General features: G+C 46.2%; 1 protein-coding gene across 2 annotated transcripts in view; it reads left to right on the top strand.

Moving 5' to 3' along the window:
- FRMPD3 (FERM and PDZ domain containing 3) overlaps nt 1-25,183 on the top strand; it is a 113,558-nt gene that overhangs the window by 18,329 nt on the left and 70,046 nt on the right. The window contains exons 3-5 of one of the 2 annotated variants that reach the window (XM_036305752.1): nt 3,928-4,008; nt 20,136-20,290; nt 23,300-23,402. In XM_036305752.1, the coding sequence (XP_036161645.1) occupies nt 3,928-4,008; nt 20,136-20,290; nt 23,300-23,402 (339 nt within the window). Of the gene's footprint in view, nt 1-3,927; nt 4,009-20,135; nt 20,291-23,299; nt 23,403-25,183 lie in introns of those variants that run through there. The other variant, XM_036305753.1, reaches the window with a different exon arrangement.

Here is a 25,183-nt window from a genome sequence, read left to right as displayed (position 1 = left end):
GCCCTTGGTAGAGAAAACCAGTGGGGGGTACAGAATCAGTGCCCTGGCCAGATAAGAGTGGTGCCATCCTCTGTCAACTGGATCTGGACTGCAGGGCAAAGGGTCACAGGGAAGCTGCTGCTAACTACAGAGCCAGTGCCCATCCCCTGCTGTCTTCTTTTCCTTCCTTGTATGAAATAATCAGGGCCCACCTGGCTCCGAGGCATAGATCAATTCAGAAAGTCCTAGTCAAATCCTCAGGGAGAAATGGCCTGGGAAGAAATGGCCTTAGAACTAGAGCAGTGTCCTGGAGGGCCCCTGCAGGGCCAGGCATTAACCCTTTGGTTGCTGGATTAGAAGGCACTGGGGACAGTTGGAGGGCACTCCGGGAGTCTTGGGTTAGCAGCTGTTTACTGATAACCAAGTCAGGAATGTCAGCTCTGAATAAGTGTGATGGTGGCACAGGTGTTCACTGGTGGAATGTCAGGCCTGATCCTGGGACAGATGGAATCAGTCCTGGAGGGGATAGGGAATTTGCAAGTAGAGAGTTAACCGCTGGGCACCTGAGGAGTCCTGCCTGCAAGATGGGATGAGGGACAATGACCAACTCTCCCAGTTGTTCTCTAGCAAAGGTGGGTCAGGCACTGACTACAATTGTTGAATAGCAGCACCAGGCTCATGCCCATAGTGCCAACCTTTCATACCCTTCTAACTCCTGTGCTTACATAGTGCCATGCCCAGTGTCCTGGAATGAAGGTCCATTCTGGAGGAAACATCAACCTGTTTCAGTGTCTTATAGAATATGAGCCTATTAGAACAGGAAAGGACCCTGGAAATCAGCTAATCCAGTGTTCTCTATTGACATATGGGTAACCAAGGCCTAGAAAGGGAAAGTATAGGCCTTACATATAATTAGTGCCAGAACTGGGAAAAGCAGGAAAGCGACATAAAGAAGCCCAGCTGTAGGCCTGGGCACCTTCAGCCACCAGGTCCCTACTCCCAGCCTGATGTATTGTCGATTACTTTCTTTGCTATTATTCCAAGTCTTCAATATAGCCAAGGGAAAATGCCAGAATATCCCCAGGGCCAGCCTTACACATAGGTAAACATGATATGATCAAATATGTTTCCTCAATTGCCTGTCATTGTGCCTGAAATTTCACCGTCAGTGATTCATTCCTTTGGAGCTTGAAGCTATCTGGTCTTTCAAGGGGATAGAGATGGGGAATTTATTGACAATCACTGAGAGAAAAGCTTTGCAAATTGGACTCGAGTTATATAGCTGAGGGACACCAGCAGAAGCTGGCCCAGGGAAGAAGATGCAGGATAAGGTGGGCATTGGAATTCAGGGTGAGACTCTGAATCCAGGGCCCTGATGGGACAAGGAAGGGGTATTTAATACACCCACACCCAATGCTTTCATTATGCCATGGCTGGAGCGTGCATAGGAAGCATTTCCCCAGGAGACTGTACTATAACCTGCGAGGCCTCAATCACTGCTGTGTGGCCCACACTGGGAAGAAAGGGCAGGAGAGTGAAGGATAACATCAGGCTGTCTGGAGTGGCCGCAGGGGCACTTTATTAAAAGAAGCAGTCTGCGCGAGATGGATGCAACAAGGGAATCTATGAAGACATCGAGAGGAGCCTCGGCTGCAAGATGAATGGTCTCTGACATTGCCAAGGGAGGCTGGGTGTGGAGTCTGTCTGTTCTGCACTTCCCCCAGGGACCTGCTGGCTGAAGGTGCCCTGGCCCACAGCTGGACTTCTTTCTGTCGCTGCCTCTGACTACCATTTTAGTACAGCTCCAGAGCTGTGCAGTGCAGCTTTGGACTTGGCTGGCCATGGTGCCCAGTCTCCTGAGCCCTCCCTGTTTTGCATGAGCTCTAGCATTTTTTTATATCAAAGGGACTTCAGGGTTATGATCTGATGGGGAGGGGAAAAGAAAGGAAGGAGGCTAGTGGGTAGGAAAGGGTAGGGAAGAGTTCTGGTAATTTGGGGATTTGTCTTGAAGCTGCATTTGCATAGCAAGAATGATACTGTAATTTAAGGTTATAGATCAGTTTTGGGTGGCTTGCAGAAAGGATCAGAGCAAGCTAGAGACCTTTCCAGAGGCTCCACTAGTTTTGTTGTAGATCTCAGCTAGCTGGGCCCAACCCAGAACCCCTAGCTTCCAAAAAAATAGAGCATCCACCTTCAAGGCCACCTTCTACTACCTGACATGATGAGTCTTGTGCTTCCTGAAGGGGTATCTCTGGGAGCCTCAGGTGGTTTCTACCCAGACACATGCAGTCATGGACTTAGGTGGGCTCAGGTGGGAGGATAATGCTGGTGTTCCCAGGAATTAGAGACCCAGAGCCAAGACTGCCCCACTGGTTCCACTCAAGTCCCCCAAACAATCTCCCTGGCTTAAGGCCAGGCCGTCCTAACCTAGGTGTCATGGGCACTGTTGAGAGAGGACGATATTTCATAGAGCAGAGACTCTTGGCAAGGTGCAGGATCAGTGATTCAAGGAAGATGGAATTCAGTGCAATGAATTTAGGAGAGTACAGGATTTCTTTTAAGCTTTACTTCCCAGTAGCCCCTTCCCACCTTGGAAACAGATTAATCCCTGCCATTTGTCTAGTGGCTTTATACTTTTCAAAGCGCCTCCTCATCCATTATTTCCATTGAGCCTCAAAAACACCCCCATAAAGTAGGACAGGAAGGTGTTATTAGCCCTGTTTGACCTACAAAAAAACTGAGGTCCCAAAAGGAGACATGACTCATCCAGGATCACTTAGCTATTTAGTCAAAGAATTAGAACTTAATATGTGTTTCCTAATTTCCAGCCCTGTGTGCTTGCCACCTCACATGTAGACTCCCACACAGAACCACGGTGGTGCCCAGCACCTAGCACTATGCCTAGCATTAGTAGATGTTAATAAATATTTACTAAATGAATAAATAAATGGATAAGCGGGGGCAAGGCAGGAAGAATACAAGTCCTAAAACTTCTCTTTTATTTTATGACCAGAAGAAAAAGGCAGGAATATTCCATTATTTCATCACTTTGACCAGAAAAGAAGAAAAGATCTTACCCATTTCACAGATATCATTGTCAAAGCAGGGAGGTTGAGATAGCTCCCACAGAGAAGCCACAGGACTTAATTTCCCAACAAAGCTGCCTTCCACTCATCCTTTAAAGAGGGTGATGAGGGGCCTCACTCAAGTACCTGGAAGGAGCCTCTGCACCCCACCTTTGACCCTTCTACCATAACCCAGATCTCACAGGCTCATTGCCTGTCTCCTGGATGGCACCTGGACCCAGACTACCTCCTATTACACTTTGTGCCTCCTGAAAGGCTTGGCACGTGCATCCCACGGACCCACCTCCACCTCCACCCTACAGATCTCAGCCTCACTGACAAGGGGTTGCCACTTGTGTCTGGTCCTGCCAGAAAAATGGGAAAACAGGAGGTGGATACACGGGTATTCCAATGTATTTTTGCGGTAGCACAAAACTAACAGGCAGCGGCCAATTTGAGATCCCTCTGGTTTCAAATCTTGGCTCTATCTCTTATTACTGGCTCGTGTATCTGGGGCTCTTTGCTTTGCTCCCCTGAGCCTTGGTTTTGTTTTCTGTACAATGGGGAGGATGCTGGGATGAGAAAATGGATGTAAAGCACAATGCCCAGTAGCTGGATTATCCGCCAGTCTGTGTCCTTGGAGCCCTCCCTCCTCCGCTGCGGGATCCTCCGCGGGGGGCCGTCCAGTGTAGGGAGGAGGGGGAAGCTCCTCCGCGGTGGATTGCGGGCCTGCAGAGGCAGCAGACGCCCTGTTTACCAGCTGCCTCTCTAGTTCGCCACCTCCTTCGAGGCACTGGGCTGAGCCAGTTGCCTCCTTCCTTAAGATTCTGGTCACAGCAGGGGCTAAGTTTCTAAGGCAGGCGTGATCTTTCTCTTCCTACAGGCTCCGCTGCCGCTGCTGCCGTCGGCGCTGGGCACAGCCAGGGGCAGCGCAAGGGGAACTCGGCCTGGAGAGGCCCCGACAGTAAGTACCAGAGTCGGGTTTGGGCTCACCTGGGAAAGGGCTAGAAAGCGGGGCTAGTGGCTAAGTGAGGCTGGCATCTGTGGGGTAGGAGGTCAGCAACCAAGTGTGGAGGTCCTTGCCGGCCTCTCAAAGTGACTCAGGGCAGCGCTGGCACAGGCCTCTGGTCCTGGTGCGCGCCTGCTTGGCGCCTGCTGTGGATGGACTGAGCTGGTGACTCGGGAACCGGGGAGACAATGTCTTCCTACCCCCCCCTCCATCCCCCAAAGAGCCCTTCTGGCCGTCCCTACCTGGTGCTTCTGGAGAGGAAACTGGAAGGCAAGATGAGCAGGGCTGAGGTTTTGTATGCCGATAGGAAAGTAGCGGGGTGAGGGAGCAGCGAGGAAAGCTGGAAGCCTGGAGGGCAGTACAGGTGACAGCCAGCTTGGCTAGGCTCACCAGCCCTAGCAGGCCCTGCTGGCCCCCGCATGCCCTCCCCCACCCCCCACCTCATCTCCAGCAGGGAAGCCGGTGTTGAAAGGGGGAGGGGGCCTTCTAGGTACCTTCTCCCAGTGCCTTAGCCTCTCTAGGTCTGTGGCACCCTGGCTGGCCTGCCTTCACATGCATGCGTCAGCGTTCCCTGGGCTGAGAAACAAGCCCACCCTATTTAAAAAGAAAAGAAAAAGAAAAATGAAAACCTTGGCAAGTGGGAATATGCAGGTGCATACCTGTCACTTTCTTTTCTTATGCTGTGTAAAATTCAAGCGATGGGGGCATCTGAGATCACAAAGGTGAGTTTACTAGTATAATAAGAATTTGTATACAGTAAGAACAGTATCTGGCATACACTCGGTGCTTTCTGTATGCCAGACATAGTTTTACCTGCTTTACATACATTATTATCATATTTAATATTCACAACAACCCTGTGAGGTAGATCCTGGTATTATCCCCATTTTACAGATGAGGAAATTGACGTAAAAATTGAGAGGTGAACAAATGCAAGGTCTCACAGCTACTGAGAAGCAGGGCTGGGATTTCTACCCAGTCTTACTTCAGCATCCCCGCTGTTAACCACTAGAAATAGGATAAGAAGTTGCCTTTAATGAAGTAGACAAATAGAGTTTGCTTTCCCCACAGCAAAACTTATTTTATTTTGTAAGTCTAAAGTCTTGGCCCAAGATCCAAAGAAATTTGAACCAATTTTCAAATCATCCCCATTACATTTTGCGGAGAAAGGCAAACCCTGTGGGCTAGATTAAGACAGCAGGTCCTATTATTAGTAGGTATCTAAACAGAACAATGATAATAATAATTGCTAATAGTCATTATTGATTGAGCACTTAACATTGCATATTTAATCTCTATGTGCTTTGAAGTAGGTGACATAGAGAGTCCCATTTTATAGATGAGGGAACTGAGGCCCAAAAGGTTAAATAACTTACCAGAATTGGGATTGTAGCCCAGATCTAGTAAAGCCCAGGTCGGAACTAACCTTGGCAGATTGGCTCAAGAGGCAGAGATTGAGCTATTGCCTTCCCCAGTTGGGCTCCAGGAGCCTGGAGCTCTGCACTGTTTTCTCCTTTCCTTGGCATCCATTTGCATTAAAGAAGGAATTGTGCAGATTGTAAGAGAAAGGGCTTCCTAGAGAACATGGAGTATTCTGCATGAATTTGGGTTTTGTTGTTGTACTAAATGCCCTGCCTGTAACATCAGTAAGTTGTTCTGCTTTATAAGTTTTATTAATTAGACAAGTGTCTGGTCTGCTGGCATTTAGTTGTTAACCTGTCATTATGGTTCTATGTGAGTATCCCTGTTAGGAATTGCTTTCTAAAAAGTTTGTAGAGCCTTGCAATGCGGAGCAAAGCCATCTTTCCACCTCCTGGGGAGGAGGAGGGGGCTTTTTTCTTGGCCAGGACTTCAGGAGCAGGAACTGCAGCTGATACATTAGTAGTATTGTTGTGTCTATTGATTTTCACCCCTTCTTTCTTCAGGCTGGCCCCTGTGAATGTGGCTATGTCCCCAGGGGATCTTCCTGCTCACATTTGATACTGCAGTAGGGTTGTTTGTAACTTCCCACTGTTTGCCCTAACGCTGTCATAGAGCTGGCTTCCATGGATTCTCTTCAATGTGGGCATAACCCGCGGCATGTGAGCTTCTTGGTTTGGTCTTCATTGCCATGGCTGGATCTCAGTGCATCTGCTGGTCGTCTACCCTTCCTGCCTCTTTCTGTGATGTGAGAGGGGGCTTTCCATGTGTAACTTTTGAGTGGTGCATAGGATGTGTGACTGGTAAGCCCAGTGCTGAGCTGTGTCCCTGGTTATCTCTGTAGCCTCTTCTGAGTTCACCAAGTGCATTGCATTATCTCACACGGCCACACAAAGGGGCCAGTGGCTAACTCATTACTCTGTCCTCACTCCTGCAGCCAGAAATGAAAGTTTTCCTTAAATGATCCCTGAATGTGTTCTATGATTTCTTCTTTTGATTTCAGTGGCTTAATACCTAGAGGTTTCCCTCTTTACGGAATCTTCTTTATTTTTGCTGTCATATTTGACATTCCTTTACTGGAATGTCCTTCTCTGCCTTCTAGCTGCTGGACTTCTGTTCTCTTCAACACTGCTTCTGGGAGTCATGGGGGGCAGGAGACAGGCCCTCCCCCTGTGCTCCCATAGCATCCTCTGCTGCCTCTTTTGGTGCCAGTTGACACATGGTTTTATATTTGTCTATTTACATACTTGCCCCTACCTCAGACTGCACCTCTCTGAAGGGAGAGACTGGGCCTATTTACCTTCATATCTTGAGTATCCAGCACTGTATCTGGTACATAGTAGATGCGTAGTTAAATTTTGTTGCATATATGAATGAATGCAATCTAAAAGCTGCTGGAATGAGGCTGTGACTCACAACAAGGTACTATCCTGTTTGTTCCCCTTACAAGAAGGAAGATGGGAACAGAGCTTGCATTATTCTGGAAGAGTCCCAGCTCTGTGGGTTTTAATCACTGAAAAAAAATATAATTACTGTAATGCAAAAACCTGAATGTTTGGGGAAGGGCTTTTCTGGTTAATAGAATGTTCTGGGAAACTAAGGATTGGGGGGAGGGGGATCATTTTTTCTTACCCTTTTTGGTTCTTTCTAAAAGCCCTGGATCTGCTTTTCTTACCTTAGTGAGTTAAGTCTGGGGTTAATTTTTGAATCTGTGTTGCTGACTAAGGAGTCTGTAGGTTGTCAAGATCCCTTTAAATCCTGTCTCTCCCCAGCCTAGTTGCAGAGTAAGATTCAGTCTTCTTACCACCCTCACCCCCATCCTTATCTAAACACAAGGCCACAGGCCCTTTGAAGTTAACAATTTTAATGCTATTCACTTTCAGGAAACAGACAGGTAGTCCTAACTAGCACCATGAGTGTTTGGGTACTAACTCATGCCCTCTGAGATAGTAACTCAGCACCTGCTCTTGCCCTTGGCTTTTATTCCTAGGGGGAGGGTTCATCAACCTTGCTCCCCCTTTCCTGATCCCATAGGATCTTATCTTTTCTTTAGAAAACACCTTATAATTCCTTCCTCATTCTCAGCAGGAAGATGCAATTGGGCAGAATAGAAGGTGTCTCTTTGTCCTCAGGGTGTAGTTGGCATCTCTGAATACCTCCAGATGGGGTGACATGAGTTTACCAGACCTCTGCTCACATAACCTCTTTTGTTGAGTTGCTTCTTAGCCTGATCTCTGCCCTGCCCCAACTCTTGGATGGACAGCTTGGAGATGGTGCACAGGGCAGAAGCTGAGGGTTGCTCCTGTTTGCACCCTCACAGGAGGTCAGCATGGTGCCTAGGCTTCAGATAATACTTGCATGATCTCAGGCAAGGAGGGGGAAATGGGCATCTAGGCAAAACAGCGGGATAGATGTTTCTGTCTCTGTCCAGCTATGACTAGACTGGCCTGCCTTTCTCCTCACAAGCTCACCAAGGGGGGGTACTGGGAAGAGGACCTTATGCCCTAGCAGAGCCAGACATGAGAAGAGGAAGCTGAGAAAAGGTTCACTCACTGTCTCCCTGGGCTGGCTCCAGCTTCTTGTTTCCCAGCTAACCTCTCTTCAACAGCCCCTCCCCCTCACCCCCAACTCAGGCTGTTGTTTTCATGCCTCCTGCCACATCCCTTCTGCTCCCTTTCTGTCTCTGGGCCTGTTCTCAGTGCTCTCCCTCTCTACTTGCCCAAATCTGGCCCCTTCTGTAGTACCCAGCTGCAGTCCTCCTCTAGAAAGCCTTCCCCTGCTACTTCTGGATGTCAATAGAGGGTGGACAACAGTGAAGTAAATAACGCTCAAGATCCCTGCCAACTCTGAGATTCTCCAGCTGTTTGACCAAAGTCAGGAGTTGGGGGCATCCCAGGCTTGTAGTCCAGGCCATCCATGCCTGATAGCCTCACAGAGAAGAGGGAAATGGCACAGTCAGCCAGCCAAGTAAGCACTCGTTTGGCTTCAGGAGGCTTTGCCCAGAGTCCTGTGCAGTCACTGCCTGCCAAACATCCCCCCAGAGTGCCACTGTTTGAGCCCTGGGTCTTTGGCTGCTGGAAGTAGCTACTTGTTGGGATAGTCTCAACAGCTCCTGCCCGCACCTGCTCTCCCTATCCAGCCTCCAAGCCTTGTTTACAGTTCAGCCCTTGGCAGACTAGTGGCTAGGATTCAAGAGAAGAGAGAGAGCTGGGTGGCCAGGGACTCTCTCCTGGCTTAGCATTCTGTGCCTGAGCTCTGCAGCCCAACTTGGCCTCAGAGAGATGTGTTCACCAAGGGGAGAAATTCAGGCCTGCAGCTCCCTTCCCTGCCAACTCCACTTTTCCCATCATGACCATTCCCTCCTGCCATCTGGAATGCTCTCATCTTCTTATTTTCTCCTCTAGATCTCATTCTCTTTCACAAGAAAAATATAGCCTCTGGTGGCTGGGCAATGGGCCTAAGTCAGGACAGTGGCCTGGGTCTCTTTTTCAGGCTGCTTCAGTTGCCCCTTTCTCATCACATCCCCAACTGTGAAATGGGGAGGGTGCCATCATGCTGTTGGTATGGCATAATTGCAGTATTCCTCCCCAAAGAGCTTGATACCAGAAGGCTCTCGTTACCATGTGGCCCTTTCCCAGTAGCAGGAACCTGAGGAGAGAGGGCAGCTCAAGGACATTTAGAGAACAGTAGAATCACTGGAGTGGGTCTTCTAAAAGCTAGAGTTGGTGGGCACAAGTTCTCTGTCAGGCTTGCCTTCTTCAAGCCCATCCTTTCTTTTTCACTGTCTCAAAGGCCTTCCTCTTGTCTCATTTCTCTGCTTCTGTCTGGTTTTCTCTGCCTGGCCTTTCCTCTTCCCTCCCTCTTGGCTCTCTCTGGCCCCTTTCCTCCATTTCTCATCTCTTCTGCTCTAACTCAATCTCTGTCTCTGCCTCCCTCAGAAATATTTGGTGTGGTATGTGGAGGGTGGGAGCTGGGGTGCCCAGGGCTATTTGGAGTGACATGACAACTCCTTCAAGCTCTTGTGAATATTTCATTGCTACAGTTCCCCCTCACTGCCTCTTCCAGTGACAGGTGAATTGGGGCTAAAATGCAAGGATCTCCCCACTAATTCTGCCACAGCTCAGTGACAGCAGCTTCAGACCTTATGAACTACAGTGCCATATGGCATCAGCTTCACATCTGGCACAGACCTCACATCTGTCACCAGGCTGGCAACCCTAGCAGGGAGGGTTTAGGAGTGTGACTGGGCCTGTTAGACAATGGGACTGAGTCTGTTGGCTATGTAGCCCTTGAAGGGAGAAGTTGGGAGGAGAGGGAACAACTGCCAAGCAGGTCCTCTGCAGTGTCCTCTCAGAAGCATCATGGAGATTGGACTTTTGTGAGGTGACCCCAGACTCCCAAGTATTTGTGGAAGGACAAATGGCTTTGGTCTCTCTACCTGTTTATGACTTGCTAGAACAGGAAACAGGTGTCTCTATCAAGGCCACTGGGTAAAAGCATCTGTTTGGACAACCAGAAAATGAATCAGATGCCAGCAGGTTTTCCAGAAGATGACTCTCCAAGTTCAGCTGAGGAGGAAGTTTCAGGACCATGAAGACCTAGAGGGAAAGAAGAAGGTAACTCTAGGGAAAGCACCTGTGTCTACCCAGAGACGTTCAAGACTACTAGTAGGAAGGACTATGAAGTTATCCTGACCCTCACCCCACACCCTGCCTCTGGTCATTCTGAAAGAAAAGTAGCTTGCCCTTTAAAGAAACATATTTTCCCTGATAGGAAATATCTGTTAGATTTCCCACCCTGGTATCCGTAAAAGGACAGGAGCCATTCTAGCTCCCATTTCTTCTTAGATTGTAGCCCTCCTTGGACTCTTCTTTTTGCTCCATTTTCTCCCAACATTTATCTTTGGCCAGAGATGTTGAGGGGTTTTCTCTCCCCAACCAGACTCCCCAGCCAGAAACCCGTCTTTCACAGACTGAGATAGAACCCAGTAGGCATTTGATAATGACTTGTATGGAATAGCCTGAGGATTCTAATTTGTATGTCTCAAAATTACTCCTATCCGTGCAACCACTGAGCCATTTAGAAAATATTTATTAATATTGCACATATAATCCTGCTTCCACATCTATTACTCTACAGAGTCAATCCTGTTAAGGTAACCAATGATCTTAAGGTCATCTCTCAGTCCTCATCATATTCAACTTCTCACCGCTGGCTTTAGACAAAGTTGACCACTCCCTCCTTCTTGGAATGCTCACCTAAGTTGGCTTCTGTAACTATCTCCTGACTCTCCAACTACATTTCTGCTCAGTTTTTCTTACACTCCTTTGTGGCTTCTCCTCCTCTACTTAATCATTAGATACTGCAGTTCTTCCCAACTCAGTCCCAGGCCTTCTCTTCTTTCTCTGCTCTCTTACTTGTGCCAGGTACTAGTAGCATACTAGGTGGTGGAGATATACTATTGAACAAGAGAGACATAATCAATACTCTAGTGGGGTTTACAGCCAAATAATCCCATAAATGAATATATCATTACAGATCATGATGAGTCTCATGAAAGAAATGAATAGGTTACAGGAATAAGGAAAACCACAGCAGAGTTCTCAGGGAAGACCTCTGTGAGGAGGTGATATTTAAGTGGATCCCCAAAGGATGAAAGATCAGCCACATGAAGAATGGGGAAAGAGGTTTCCAGGAAAAAAACAATACCAAGTGAGAAAGCCCTGAGGTGGCAAAAAACTTGATGTGTTCAGAAACTGAAAGGAGGCAAGTGGGGTCAGATTGTTCTAGACAAGTGAAAGAGCAGCATAAGAGGGGTGTGGCAGAGAGAGGCCATGGAAAAAAAGAGTTTGGATGTTATTCACTTGGGAAATGTCTATAGGGTTTGAAGTAGGAGTGTTAGATCTGATTTCTACTTTTGCAGCATCTAAAGAGACCAGAATTAGAAATGGGCAGCAGTGGCTACAGAGAGACCAGAAAGGAGGCTGGTACAGCAATGAAGGGGAGAGATCATGGTGGCTTGAACTGGGTTATAAGCCATGTAGATGCAGAGTGTTGATCAAATTCTGAAAGAACAGCTGTGAAGACTTATAGGAGCATCAAATGTGGAAGGTGAGGGAAAAGGAGAAACAGGACTCAAGAAACACTCTGGTTTTCTAGCTTGAGTCATTGAAGAAATGATAGTGCTATGTACTGAGATGAGGGAGCCTGAGGGAGGCCTAGGCTTGAAGGGGAAAAAACAAAACAAAAAACAAGAGTTCAGTTTTGGACATGTTAAGTTTGAGATTCCCGTGATACATAAAAGTGGAGATATGAGAATAGGTAGCTGGAATATAGGCGTTTGGAAACGCATAGAAGAGGTGTGGGTAGAATGCAAATTTGGGAGTTTTCTGCATGTAGATTACATTTAAAGCCAAGAGAGTGATGAGTTCACCTGGGAAAAAGAGTAGAGAAAGAAGAGAAGGCCTGGGACTGAGTTGGGAAGAACTGCAGTATCTAATGATTAAGTAGAGGAGGAGAAGCCACAAAGGAGTGTAAGAAAAACTGAGCAGAAATGTAGTTGGAGAGTCAGGAGATAGTTACAGAAGCCAAAGTAGGTGAGCATTCCAAGAAGGAGGGAGTGGTCAACTTTGTCTAAAGCCAGTGGTGAGAAGTTGAATATGATGAGGACTGAGAGATGACCTTAAGATCATTGGTTACCTTAACAGGATTGACTCTGTAGAGTAATAGATGTGGAAACTGGATTATAGTGGTTTGAAGAGAAAGTAGGAATGAAGTGGAAATAATGTGTGGAATCCTCTTGAGCAATTTTGCTATGAAGGGGAGGACAATGGAGCAGTTTAAGGGGAGTGTGGAGTGGAGGAAAGTGGTTTCTGTTTGTTTTCTTAAGGATAAATGATTTCCATCAGCATGCTGACATGATTCTTCAGAGGTAAAGAGATTGATGGTTTAGGGAAGAGGGTGAATGCCCAAGTGAGCAAAATCCTTGAGAAGATACGACGGGATGGTACCAGAGCATAAATGAATAGATCTGCCATTGATCGAAGAAAAGAAAGATCCTCCATTTTAATAGGAGGGAAAAAGGAATCATGGGTATAGATACAGACAGGGTAGAGTGTAGATTTGGTGATGGTCAAATTAGGGAGTTCTCATTTGATGGCTTTGATTTCTCACTAACATATGGGAAAAGGTCATTAGCTGAGGCTTATTGAGACAAATGGGAAGGTGAGAAAGGTCACGGTGAGAAGAGGATCTATGAAACAGTCATTTCAGAGAGTGAGAAAGTGGTAGCCAGACAGCATTGAGAGCCCATACCAGGTTTGAGACCATGAATAAACAGTGAAAACCATATATCCAGTTGTGAGGTTTTTCTTCAGCTACTCAGATGCAGGCATGGAACATGCATATGGTTGAGTCCATCAAGGAGTGAGGTTTTGCAAGGTGAGTATAACAGAGGAAGAGGAAGCAAGGCAATTGGAGGTGTTTGCAGATAATGATAATAATGATAGATCAGGAGCTCTAATCTGGATATGAAGCAAAGTGAAGATAAGGAACTTGAAGGAGAGTAAGAAAGTGAATAATTAGGGGCAAGTGCTTAGGGAAGACATCTCTGGGGAGGTAACATTTAAGCTGAGACCTGAAGGTTGAAGATTCAGCTCTAAAAAGAATGGAGGAAGAGATTTCCAGGAAAAAGAAATACCAAGTGGGAAGTGAATATGTGATCATAATGTGTTTTGACTATTCCTACAGTAGGAGTCCTTGTGAAGGTAAACTGGTAGGACAGATGAGGAAGTAAAGTGGGATGTTGTTGAGGGAGATTGGGAGGCAGTACACTATCTGATCATAGCCCAAAATCTAGGTGTGGCAATGGAATGACTGAGCAAAGAGGAGGAAGCAGTTGTTGGGGACCTCTTTATCACCCTGTGAATGTTGAATTCCGATGATATCAAAAGTTGGAGAAGGGCATACCCATTTGAATGGCTGCTGCAAAGAAAGAAAATAGGAAAAAATAGAAAACAATAACAAGTGTTGGCAAGAATGTAGAGAAATCTGAACACTCGTTTATGTGGTTAAGAATATAAAACGGTACAGCTACTGTAAAAAATGGTATAGTGATTCCTCAAAAAAAAAATACTGGTATAGAAATACCATATGATCCAGCAATTCCACTTCTGAGTATATATCCAAAAGAAGTGAAGATAGGGTCTCAAACAGATATTTGCACACCCATGTTCACAGCAGCATTATTCACAAGAGCCAAAAGGTGGAAACAACCCAAGCATCCATTGACAGATGAATAAAATGTGATACATATATACAATGGGATATTATTCAAGTTTAAAAGGAATTCTGACACATGCTACAACATAGATGAACCTTGATAACATTATGCTAAGTAAAATAAGCCAATCAGAAAAGGACAAATATTATCTGGTTTACTTATACAAGGTTCTTAGAATAATCAAATTTATAGTGACAAAGAGTATAATGGTGGTTGCTAGGGATTGGGTGGAGAGGTGGGTGGGGAGTTTCAGTTGGGGATGATGAAAAAGTTCTGGTGGTTGCACAACAATAAATATACAGGCCTACATTGGGAAGGAAGGTGAAGAGCACTTTCAGAGAATAAATTAAGGATATAGGGGAGTTTGCTGTTGACTGAGAGTTCCACAGGGTTCAGTGGAAGGGTTTGAAGGGAAGAGAAGGGTGGCATTAGGGTATGAACACACTACTGTGGAGATGAGAGTCTGGGCTCTGAGGGATGACCAGCAGTGAGTAGGCTTCTTTGTGATGGTAACTGAAGTTAACAGGCTTTCCAGACCTTATGGGATGAGTCTCCCATATGGAGAGTCGACTTAGAGGCATGTAGTAAGTCTATTCTGGGACTAGGGTCTCCGATATGTACCCTCTGGGGTGGGGACTCAAAGGAGGCTGCTCTGACAGACAGCACTGGGATAGCCCTCAGTTCACTTGCTGAATCCTCCCACTGAGACCACTCATCCCCTGCTGGGCAACTGCTCAGTCCACAGGTGCTTAGCAAAAATTGTGTAGGAAAATTGGTTCTGGAGTTGTTCAGACCCTGGTTAACATGATGGTTCCACCACAGTGTATATAGGTGTGTATCCTGGAGCAAGTTGCTTAGTACTCTCCCAAAATCTGTTTTCTTATCTATAACATTACAGTAATACCATCTACTCATGGGTTGTTGTGAGGCTGGAGTTAGGTAACATGTGGACAGTATCTAGTGCACAGTGAGTCTTCAAGAAATGGCAGCTATTGTTTTCTGCACTGTCCTTCCTCTCTTTCAGCATCTTCCTTGTCTTACTCCCAGATGTTATGAGTCCTCAGGCTGCTCTTCTGCTGACCAAACTTTTCAGTAGGGCTAAATAGTGCCATCATCCAGATATTTCTATTCTTTCCCCTAATACAACCTTACCTGTCTTATTTCATATCGATTTAGGGCCTTCTGTATTCTCTTCTGGGGTAAATCTGATTCAGCCAGTGAGTCCTCTGCATGAATTTATGTGTCCTTTCTCCAAGATAGCATTTGTGTTTTTGTTTGTTTGTTTGCTTGCTTTTACTCTCACCCGAGAATATACTTTAATTGATTTGAGAGAGGAAGAGAGAGAGAGAGAGCTCTCCAACCAACTGAGCTACCTGGCCAGGGCTAGCATTTGTGTTTAATGAGGCCTGCAATGCCAAAACCCAACCTTAATAAAAGCACCTCAGTTCTGCCACCTGATCATGGCTCTCTCATTATCCGAGAATAACATTCTTTTAGATCCTTGCTTCTCAAAGTGTGGTCTATGGGCTAACAGAATGGGCAACACCCTGGAATTTGTTAAAAACTCAAACCTTATTCCAGACCTACTGCATCAGAATCATTCTAGCAATACCTACATGTGATTCATATGCACATTCAAGTTAGAGCAGCACTGCTGCAGTAAGGAGCAGCTATCTAGCCAAAGTGAGGGCTGTTTTACAGAAAAAAAGAGTTTGTGTTTAAGCTCCTTACAAGAGGGCTCCCAGATCAACTACTTCAGAGTCTGGGAGATGGGGCTCCCATCCCTGCCACCAGGAGGAAATGGCATCTCCTGGGGTTCCAGCTGCCATGCTGGATCCCTGGAGCTTCTGGGAGAGTCAGGCTCCTGAGATTGGAATCAGAGGGCTAATTGGTCCCACGTGGCTCCAAATCTTGCGAGTTGTGAGGGGAGTGACAAGACTCCCCAAGGAGCCAACCAAATGTAAAGAAAAAGGAGCCAAAGACTAATTCTGATGCCTGGGAGTCTAAGCTGCTACTTTTCTATTTTTCTGCCCAAAAGTGCAAGCAAGGGAGAAAGAAAGCATCAGCTCAGAACCAATCCATCTTCTTCTCAGTTCACTTGTCCTTTAGCCAAATTCTGCCTAGCAACAGTCACTGTGAGCTCCAGCAACCAGTCCCTCTTTGGACAGTTTAGAGAAGGGATCAGTTTAGCCCACAGAGGAACTGGAGGCAGGGCATCCACAGGGAGCCAGGCTGGGTCAGGGAAAGAGCTGCCTAGACAGCAAGGGGACAGTATTGTGGAGCTGTCTCTTAGAGGCAAAGTTGATGGAGGAAGGGCCTAGGTCAGCCGTGGGCAAACTACGGCCCAGATCTGGCTCATTTGAAATGAATAAAACTCAAAAAAAAAAAAAAAAAGACCGTACCCTTTTATGTAATGATGTTTACTTTGAATTTATATTAGTTCACACAAACACTCCATCCATGCTTTTGTTCCGGCCCTCTGGTCCAGTTTAAGAACCCATTGTGGCCCTCGAGTCAAAAAGTTTGCCCACCCCTGGCCTAGGTCGTATGAAGTGGGTGAAGTTTATCTTGAGCTCTTTTTCTCTGCTCCTCTGGCCACCCTGAATAATGCTACCAGTAATATCACCATGTCTGCATCTGTATGATATGTTTAACCTTCCAAAGTTCTGTAGCCATGATCTCATTTTATTCCCCCAACAATTCTGAGTGAACGGTATCAGAGACAGATTCATTAGGGTGTGGGCTGGCCATCCAGACCTGGCCAGCCCTGTAATGGAGACTCAGTAGACAGAGATTCCATGCTCCTGACTTGGGTGTAACTGGGAGTCTTGATATTGTGGGCCTTATCTGAGAGATTTGGCTCCAGCTGAGCTGCTAATGTGCTTCACCTCCGTGGGTCACTTCTTCCTCACCTACCTTGGGGGCTGAGATGGAGGAGAAGCAGTCATGTAGCCTATTTGGTAGGACAGAGATTGTGAGGAGATAATGGATGTGAAAGCACCTTTTCCCAGATGAGGTAATAGGTGTAAAAATGAAAACAACCACATGGCTATAAAGAGTTATCATTAGGCAAAAGAAAAATGCTAGGCCTTTACCAGGGTCACTGACTAGAGAGGGTAAGCCTAGCACAGGGTGAGAGGATACTTTTGGGGATCTTGGGTAGTAAGGGGACAGAATGAAGGCATTGTATGCTTTAAGACAAACAGCAGAAGAAACTAGCAGGCCCCAGAAACAATGCTGAGTGGGGTGGGGGGACCGTAAGTTTTGACTGCTTCATAATTTTGTTCAGAGTTGCCCTATTTGAAGGGACCAAGCCAAACATCTTTCAAATTCACATTGCCTATTTCCCCCAAGAGGTAAGCCACGTGACCTGTAGACAGCTGAGCTCCTGTCATCCATCATTGCTTGCCTTCAGTGTCACTCCCAAGTCTCTAGGCTCTTAGCAAATTTCAGAGGGACTGAGCTGCAGACACAGAAAAATGCAAACCCCAGGAGGGAAGGGACAATTCCCATTTGCATTGTAAAATGGCCTTCTGGTCTGTCAATGGGGCGGTTTCTTTGCCTAAGTTGTCTTGGAAGGCCCAGGCTATGTGAGGAGAAGGCTGCTTGCAGAATTTGGGGAAGATCTAGTTAGGGACAGTTTGTCCAACCCAGGGACAAATGTGCTCCAGTCACATCTGGAAACATGTCTGCGGGAAAAATAGCTGGGTCCACTGTGGGAATATAGGGGCTGCCCATGCACAGAGCTTGGTTCCTATTTCTCTTTCCACCACTTCCCTTTCCTGTCTTAGCACAGTATCTGTTCCATGGAGCCCTCTCTAATTACTCCACCCCCTTCTCTGAATATACAACTTGGATCTCAATGCTGGACTTCATATACTATTCTCAGTAACCACTCTAATTCTCTTATTCAGTGTACCTGTCTCCCTCCCCCCCAACCCCCACTACACTAGAAGTCTTTGATGGCTGAGTTCTGTAACTTCTCTTGTGTCCCCTGGAGCTCTGACTGTCTGAGTAGGAATTCAATAAATACTTGTTGATGCATTAACATGAGTCAAAACAGTAAAGCAGAACACTTGTGTCACAGAAGGCTCTTAGCTGGTTCCTCAGGCTCCAGGAGCATCTATTTTCATCAATATTAGTGGTACCTAAAAGCCCAATGAAGACTGGAGTGCCCCCAGTTTCAGAAAAAGAAAAAGACAAACTGAGTCTGCAGTGGCCAGGGCTCTGAGCTCAGGGCAGCATTGAGCACTCCCACGTGTGCCTGGATCCTCCTTGCTGGTGTCCCTGCTCCCCATGCCACAGGCTGCACGGTCTGGGAGGCTCGCATCCTCCAGCCTGCCCTGGCTGGTGCCTGTGTCAGAAATGAGCTGGTGTCATCCCAAGAAGAGGCCCTTTTTATGCCAATAAGGTCAGATGACAGGAGGCAAAGGGCTCATTTCAGAAGCAGCCCCGGGGGGGTGAGGCAAACCGGCAGCTGCAGGAAGATGTTCTCTGGCTCCTTTCAAGGCCAAGCTCCTGCCTGCCACCAGGAGCAGAAATGATAGAGACACCACCTTGAAGCCACCTTATCTGAACCCCTCTCCTGGGAAGGTGCCTATCCAGGACACCAGCCAGCCATGTTCTAGCTTCTGAGTGACTTTACCTTTAAAAGTGACGATTTATCTTACCAGTGTGGGAGGAAAGGAGCCAGTTTCTGAATTTACCTTCAGGAGGCTTGACCTCATCCCAGCAGCCCCTCTGTCTCCTTAAGGAGTGACAGATAGATCCCAAGCCAACTTGTGTTCAGATAAAGTTAATGTGGCTGGATTCAAATCAGCCATGGCCTGACTTCATTCCCGAGTTATTTTATGAGAACAACAAGCCCAGGACTATGAATTTCACTTTTATACAATTACTTTTAATCCCCCACCCATAAATAGTCCTAAAGTTTCTCTCTAATTATCAAATTTATGTCCTGATAAATGACCTAATTGCTTGAAACCATTTGCTATTGAGGAATTTGGTATTCTTAGCTAGTCAACACTCTCATAGTATCTGAACCTCCCACTTCTTTTACAAACCGTACACTAGTTTGATTAATTAGCTCCTGGCCTTCTGTATCTTGTTCAGAAGGGCTCTGCCTGGAATCTTAATTTTCAAGAATACACACCCTGAGGCTATGAAACTCAACCCATTTGTTAGGCCAAAATGATGGAGGGTAGAGTGGTGCCAACTCAGGGAGCTCAGGCTCTGGGTCTCTTGGCTCTTCCACTTCCACCTGCCCTGCCCTGCCTGTTGGCCATTCATTCTCCTCTTTACCTCTTTCCCTGCCACTGTCACCCAGTGCCCTCACCCCTCAGGGATCTTCATTTGAACACTTCACTCAGACCTATCCTTGCCTGCAGTATGCCTCACCCTGGCCCTTGCTGTGGAACTTTTATAACGTTCTTGTACATTCTGAAGCTTTAGTAACTTAAGTTGTGGGTATCAAAGAGCCATCTGTAACCCCTCCTCGGTACTGAGACAGCAATATTTCTTCTCCCAACCCATCTGAGGTTCAGGTCTGCCGGCAGCCACAGGGCACATCTCCCCTTCTTGCCCACAGGAGCCATTTTCCAGTTGTTTCATTAACTGAAATTAGTTGGTATTATGTACAATTGCACAAGGCAGTAGTCCTGAACGTTAGCCCATTTCTTTATATAAGCCATCTAAATAGTTTATTGTTATATATGACCTAAGGGATATTAAAGTTAAAATCACTCAAGGACTTCATGCAGGTACTCCACATTCTGAGATGACTTCACTGTCCTTTCCTACTTGCCTGTTTTGTAGTCCCTTTTCTCAAAGTTTCAGTTTCTCTTAGAGAGCTAACAGCCAATTCAATGAGTAGTACCAATTAACCTTCAGAATACAGTGGGGCCTTGACTTACGAGTGTCCTGACTAACTAGTTTTTTGAGATACCAGCTGTCTCTCGGCTGATTTTTTTGCATTGAGTTGATAGAGTAATTTGAGTTAAGGAGCTCCTTAACGAGCTCGGTCTCAGAATGAATTAAACTCGTAAGTCAAGGCCCCACTGAAACACCCTTCCATTTAGGCTCCTTCTAGAGTCCCAATATCTTGAGGAAGGGACTGACCCTAATGTCAGGCTCTGTGGCACCAGTGTCCTCTGTTGACTCTGGCCCTGTATGTAGACAAATGGCTTCTCCTTTCTAGAGTCCTCTTTTTCCAGTCTGAAATAGGAGGCATTCATTGCCTCTGCTGGTTCCAGAGGATGCAGGAAGCTAAGTTTGTGAACTCCCAGGTGCCATAGCCAGCACCCTAATCAGTGACCTTCCCAGCTGCTTCTGAGCTTTAGTTGCCTTTGCGTCTTGTTTTGCTCCCATGTTCCCCTTCCCTTAGTCATGTGATGCAGGAAGAGAGCGCAAATGATATGGAATGTGAGCAGCTGCCAGCAGAGACACTGCGACAAGTGACCATTCACCGAGACCCTATATATGGCTTTGGCTTCGTGGCCGGCAGTGAGAGGCCTGTGGTGGTGCGATCTGTGAGGCCAGGTAGGTGTCCCTCAGGGTGCTCCCCTGGCCTGGGCTCCTATCCCCCAGCACCCATATATCTTCCCAAAGAGCAGAGCTCCTGAGTACAATGTGCTGCCAATGAATTAATGAAGAGTGGGTAAAGACTTGCCAGCTAATCACTGTGTAAGGGAGCTGGTCTTTTAAGACTGATTGGCACAAGCCTTTCAGCCTGCTTGGGGCCCTAGGAAGAGGCTGCAGTTGATGGTTGAGTAAGGTCTGGGTCTTAATAAAGCTTTTTATTTGTATAGAACCTTCACAGAAGAGCCATGCCTTGGATGAAAATTTTAATTTCAATTCAACAAGTATTTATAGATTGCCTACTCTAAGTCCAGCAAGGTTATAGGGAAGTACATGACATATTTGCCATCCCCAAGAATCTAACCATCTGGCTGTGGAGACTGGTACACACTCATGAACTAGGTCAGTCATTGAAGACTGGAATCAGAATACAGATCATAGGTGGGAGATGAGAGAGGAGGGGGGAGGGGAGGGGAGGGGAGGGGAATGAAATCTCTGGGTGCCATAGTAACAATAACAACAGCTACCATTGATTAAGCACCTACTGTGTGTTTTACATAATCTCGTTTAATCCTCACAACCAAGCCTGCAAGGTAAGTAATAACATTCTCATTTTGTAAATGAGGAAATTGAGGCAGAAAGGAAGAGAAATGACTTGTCCAGGGTCACTTGTCTAAAAAAACAGCAGAGGCAGGATTTGCACCTGAGCCTATCTGATACCACTCAGGGGAAGCAGGGCTTGAATGAGGCCATGTGGGATGAAACAAGGGAAAGCTCCACCTGAAGTGTGAAACACCATCATGAATGAAATGGGAAAAGGCCTAAGCACTGTTTTGTTCCAAACCTGCTAGGCATTGACAGAAAATACAGACAGAAAGTAGCTTTGTACCTGATTTGCTGGGCCTGAGGCTTTAGATGTTTACAACAGTTTCTCGCTCAGTCAAGAGGAGCAGCCAGAGTACAAACTGGTCTAGCAGAAATTTGATGAATTTTTCAATCCTCAAAGGAAAACAAAAAAAGATTTTTGTAAGCTCTCTCTTCAACTAGAGGGCATAGAGAAAAAACAATTCAGTACAGGAGTTGGTGGCTGACCTCAGGCTCCTGAGTCAGTCATAGAGTTTGACAAGAGGTTTATGAATTTCTGATCAGAAATCAAATTTGTCCTGGGTAAGAGGAACCACATAAGACTTAGTAACAGACCATCAGGAGCCCAAGCCCCTACTTTCTCTTCAAATGAGACAGAATTCACAGGGCTGAAGGAAGCCCCCACTTCAAGGAGGAAGGGTTGGAGGAGTGGAAAGAGGAAAACCACAGGCAAGAGCCACAGAAAGCCATGGGTCTGACAGGCCCAGCCCAATGAAGACTTGGGCTGATCCACAGAGCTGTTTCTGGACTAGGTGGTTCCCAAATGCAGATGACTTATTTGGTATTTAGAAAAAGACAAGAAGCATCCTACAGAGAAATGATTATGGCTGAGCATACCAACAAACCATTCTGTGAAAGCAGTAGAAGATTGATACTATCTACCACTGCTATCAGAGAGTTGAGTTTCATAAGAACCATTTCCACTAAAAGAAAGGGAGAAAGGAAGTGAGAGAGTAGATAGAGTGGCCTCCACCTAAAAGATTGGCATTTGTGGTAAAGGTAGATAAAAGGAATAAAATGAGTTGCAGAAACTGTCCCTGGGAGGATATAATAATAGACATTTATCAAATTCTTACCAACATCAATCAACTGTTTTAAGTATTATATATTCGTCATCTCATTTATCCTCCCAACACTCTTATAATGTATTATAGGTCCAGGTATTTTCCCATTTTACAGATGAGGAAAGAGATTCGGAGAGAGATTAAATGCCTAGTCCAAGGTCACACAACCAGTGAATGGCAATTGGGATTAGAGTCCAGGTCTGACTGGCCGAAAAGTCTGCTTCTCTGCTCCTGAAGTCTTTGAGTACCATTGTAGTTGGAGTGGTGAAACCTGCTGGCTGAGCCTGCATAGCCACCCTCAGAACACAAGCTCCATGCTACAGAGCCATTGAACTCTGTGCTCAAGTGATATAGTTGCTTGTTTTTTTGTTCACGTTTTTTGGAATTTGCATAGCACACTATTTTGTAGAGAGAGGAAGCAGTTGGTATCTAGTCCTTTTAAGTGGACACAAACAAAAGTCCAGGCTGTTTTGATATTGGGATATGTCATTAAACATTTATTTTAGGTTTGAGTGAGCCTGTGCCTGACTTCTCATTCTCCTTCAATCTCTGAAAAGCTTTTCTTCAAGAAGATTTTTGCTAAACAACAGCCTGTATCCCTCTACCCCCACCCTTTACCTCAACCAAGAAAGCACATCCCTCAAACAGATCGGCTTTCTTAACCTCAACAATAGAAATGGGAATGAGAAAAAACAATTTCCAACTGCCCGTGATGTAAGGTCTGTGCCTTTTCCCCCTCATATATTGGAGAGGAGCTTCCCTTAGAGTTGAAAGAAAATAAGCCCTTTGGTTTTTTTAGTGGATCCCCTTGTCTCCAGGAAAGTGAATGCCTAAATCATTACAGAGCAGTGAGTATGAATATATTCAAGTAAGGAGATTCCTCCTGTCACATGTACCACCTTCAGTAGTCTGGAAGTCTTTCCGTGCGCCTGAGCAGAAGCCTCCTGGTGAAGTGAAAGCTTGTGTTACTCTTTAGAACCAAGCCAGGAGAGCAGTCATTAACTTAGTCTGAGGCCTTTGCTATCATACCACTCCCAACCAAAGGAGGTCTACTTCATTCTTTTTATTCAGTCCTCTGCCCTCCATCTGCCACAGGCAGCAGTGGCACAGAGCTCAAAGAGCACCCCCACCATTCAGTCTACGCTGTCTCCTATAGACCTCAGTACCCACTTCAGCTTCCTCAGACACTGGTGACTCTCTTAGACCTGTGCTTTCCCAGCAGTGGCCCCAAGCCCTCATGCCTCTCTCCTCTCCTCTGCAGGAGGCCCCTCTGAGGACAAGCTCCTGGCTGGTGACCAGATTGTGGCTATTAATGAGGAGGACGTGAGTGAAGCCCCAAGGGAGAGGTTCATAGAACTCATCAGGTAACAGAGGCCTTCTGGGCCTTGGCAGGAGCTGAGCACTATTCCTTCCCATTCCCTACCAGTGGCATAGGGCTACCATGGTCCTCCCTGGCACTGAGAAATGACCCCTTCCAAGAACAGTGGCCCTAGCCAGGGCTTCTAGCTACCCAGGACTTCAGGATCCAGCCCTTCTGGAACCCCAGGGGTCATCATCACACACTCTGGCTTAGCCTTCTGCATTGATGTGAGCAGACACAAAGAAGAGCCTCCTGCCAGAGCTCACCTCTCACCTTCCTCATCACTACTTATCTCACTGAAACCCCTTGATTTTTTATTTACTGTGCAGTGGTACAGACCAAGTGACCAATGAGAACCAAACATGCCATTAAAAGAATGCTCTGAGATAAACACAGTGTGAGCAAGACATTGTTTTTCACCTCTCTACCCTGTCTAAAATAAAAAGCCAAGGAGAAAATCCAAATCCCTGGCCAGTGGGTTGACGAAGGGAACCTACCATTGTGGATTTTACTCATGGTGTGTGTGACCCCTTCATGCCCTCTATAGATGGGGGCAGGTGAGAGAGAGAAAGGAGTATCAGGGGGCCACCATCATCTGTACATGGGGGTAATCATATTGGCTTTTCCTTTTCCTTACACCATACACACCACATACCACACACATCATGCCACCACAGCTCACACACACCATACCCCCACCATGCCACCACACACCACATATACACCATATGCACATACCATTCACTCCACATACCACACACACACATCTCACATACCATGCCATCATGTAGCACTCACACACCACATACCACATATACACCCCATGCACAGCACATCTACAGTCACACACACACGACATGCAGACTATATACCCCCATACCATTCCACACAAACAACACACATTGAACATGCCACCAGTTAATACACACATAACACACACCATGCAAACCATGTAGCACATACACACATACCATGTCCTCACATAGTGCACACACACCACAGAATCACACTATGCCACCACAAACTATACATACACCATGCACAATACACACCATGCACACATACTCATAACATGCCACCACATTACCATACAAATGATGCATTACACACATACCCATATCTACCTATGTCACATGCTTACAAGCATACATGTATATACCATACACACTCCCCTACCTCAAACTCCCATGACATGCACACATACATACCAACCACATATCCCCTTGCATAGATTTGTTGATAAGAAATGAGTGTACAGAGGTGAAGAATTTAAATTCTATGGGCTAACCTCTGGTTAGGGCAGTGATGGCAAACCTTTTGAGCTCGGTGTGTCAGCATTTTGAAAAACCCTAACTTAACTCTGGTGCCATATCACATATAGAAATTTTTTGATATTTGCAACCATAGTAAAACAAAGATTTATATTTTTGATATTTATTTTATATATTTAAATGCCATTTAACAAAGAAAAATCAACCAAAAAAATGAGTTTGCGTGTCACCTCTGACACGCGTGTCATAGGTTCGCCATCACTGGTTTAGGGTATCTTGGCTTATCTCCCCAAATGGAACCATGTGCTGGCTCTCTCACTCTCTTTCTCTGCCTTATGTAATCTGTTCCATATCTGCCTCCATCTCCTTCAACCCCTCTTGGTTCAGAGTGTTTTTATCCCACTCATCTTTCTTGTTCTCCCAAAGCCCACCTGTCTCCAAGCCCCTGCCTCCCATTCAAAGGCAGACTTAGTGCCCTGTGTATTGAACAACACCCTCTTACTAGCTCTGGAGG

The sequence above is a fragment of the Myotis myotis genome, unplaced genomic scaffold (assembly GCF_014108235.1).
Source record: "Myotis myotis isolate mMyoMyo1 unplaced genomic scaffold, mMyoMyo1.p scaffold_m19_p_4, whole genome shotgun sequence".
NCBI lineage: Eukaryota > Metazoa > Chordata > Mammalia > Chiroptera > Vespertilionidae > Myotis > Myotis myotis.
The sequence above is the reverse complement of the archived record's forward strand: the minus strand, read 5'-3'. Positions and strand labels throughout refer to the sequence as shown.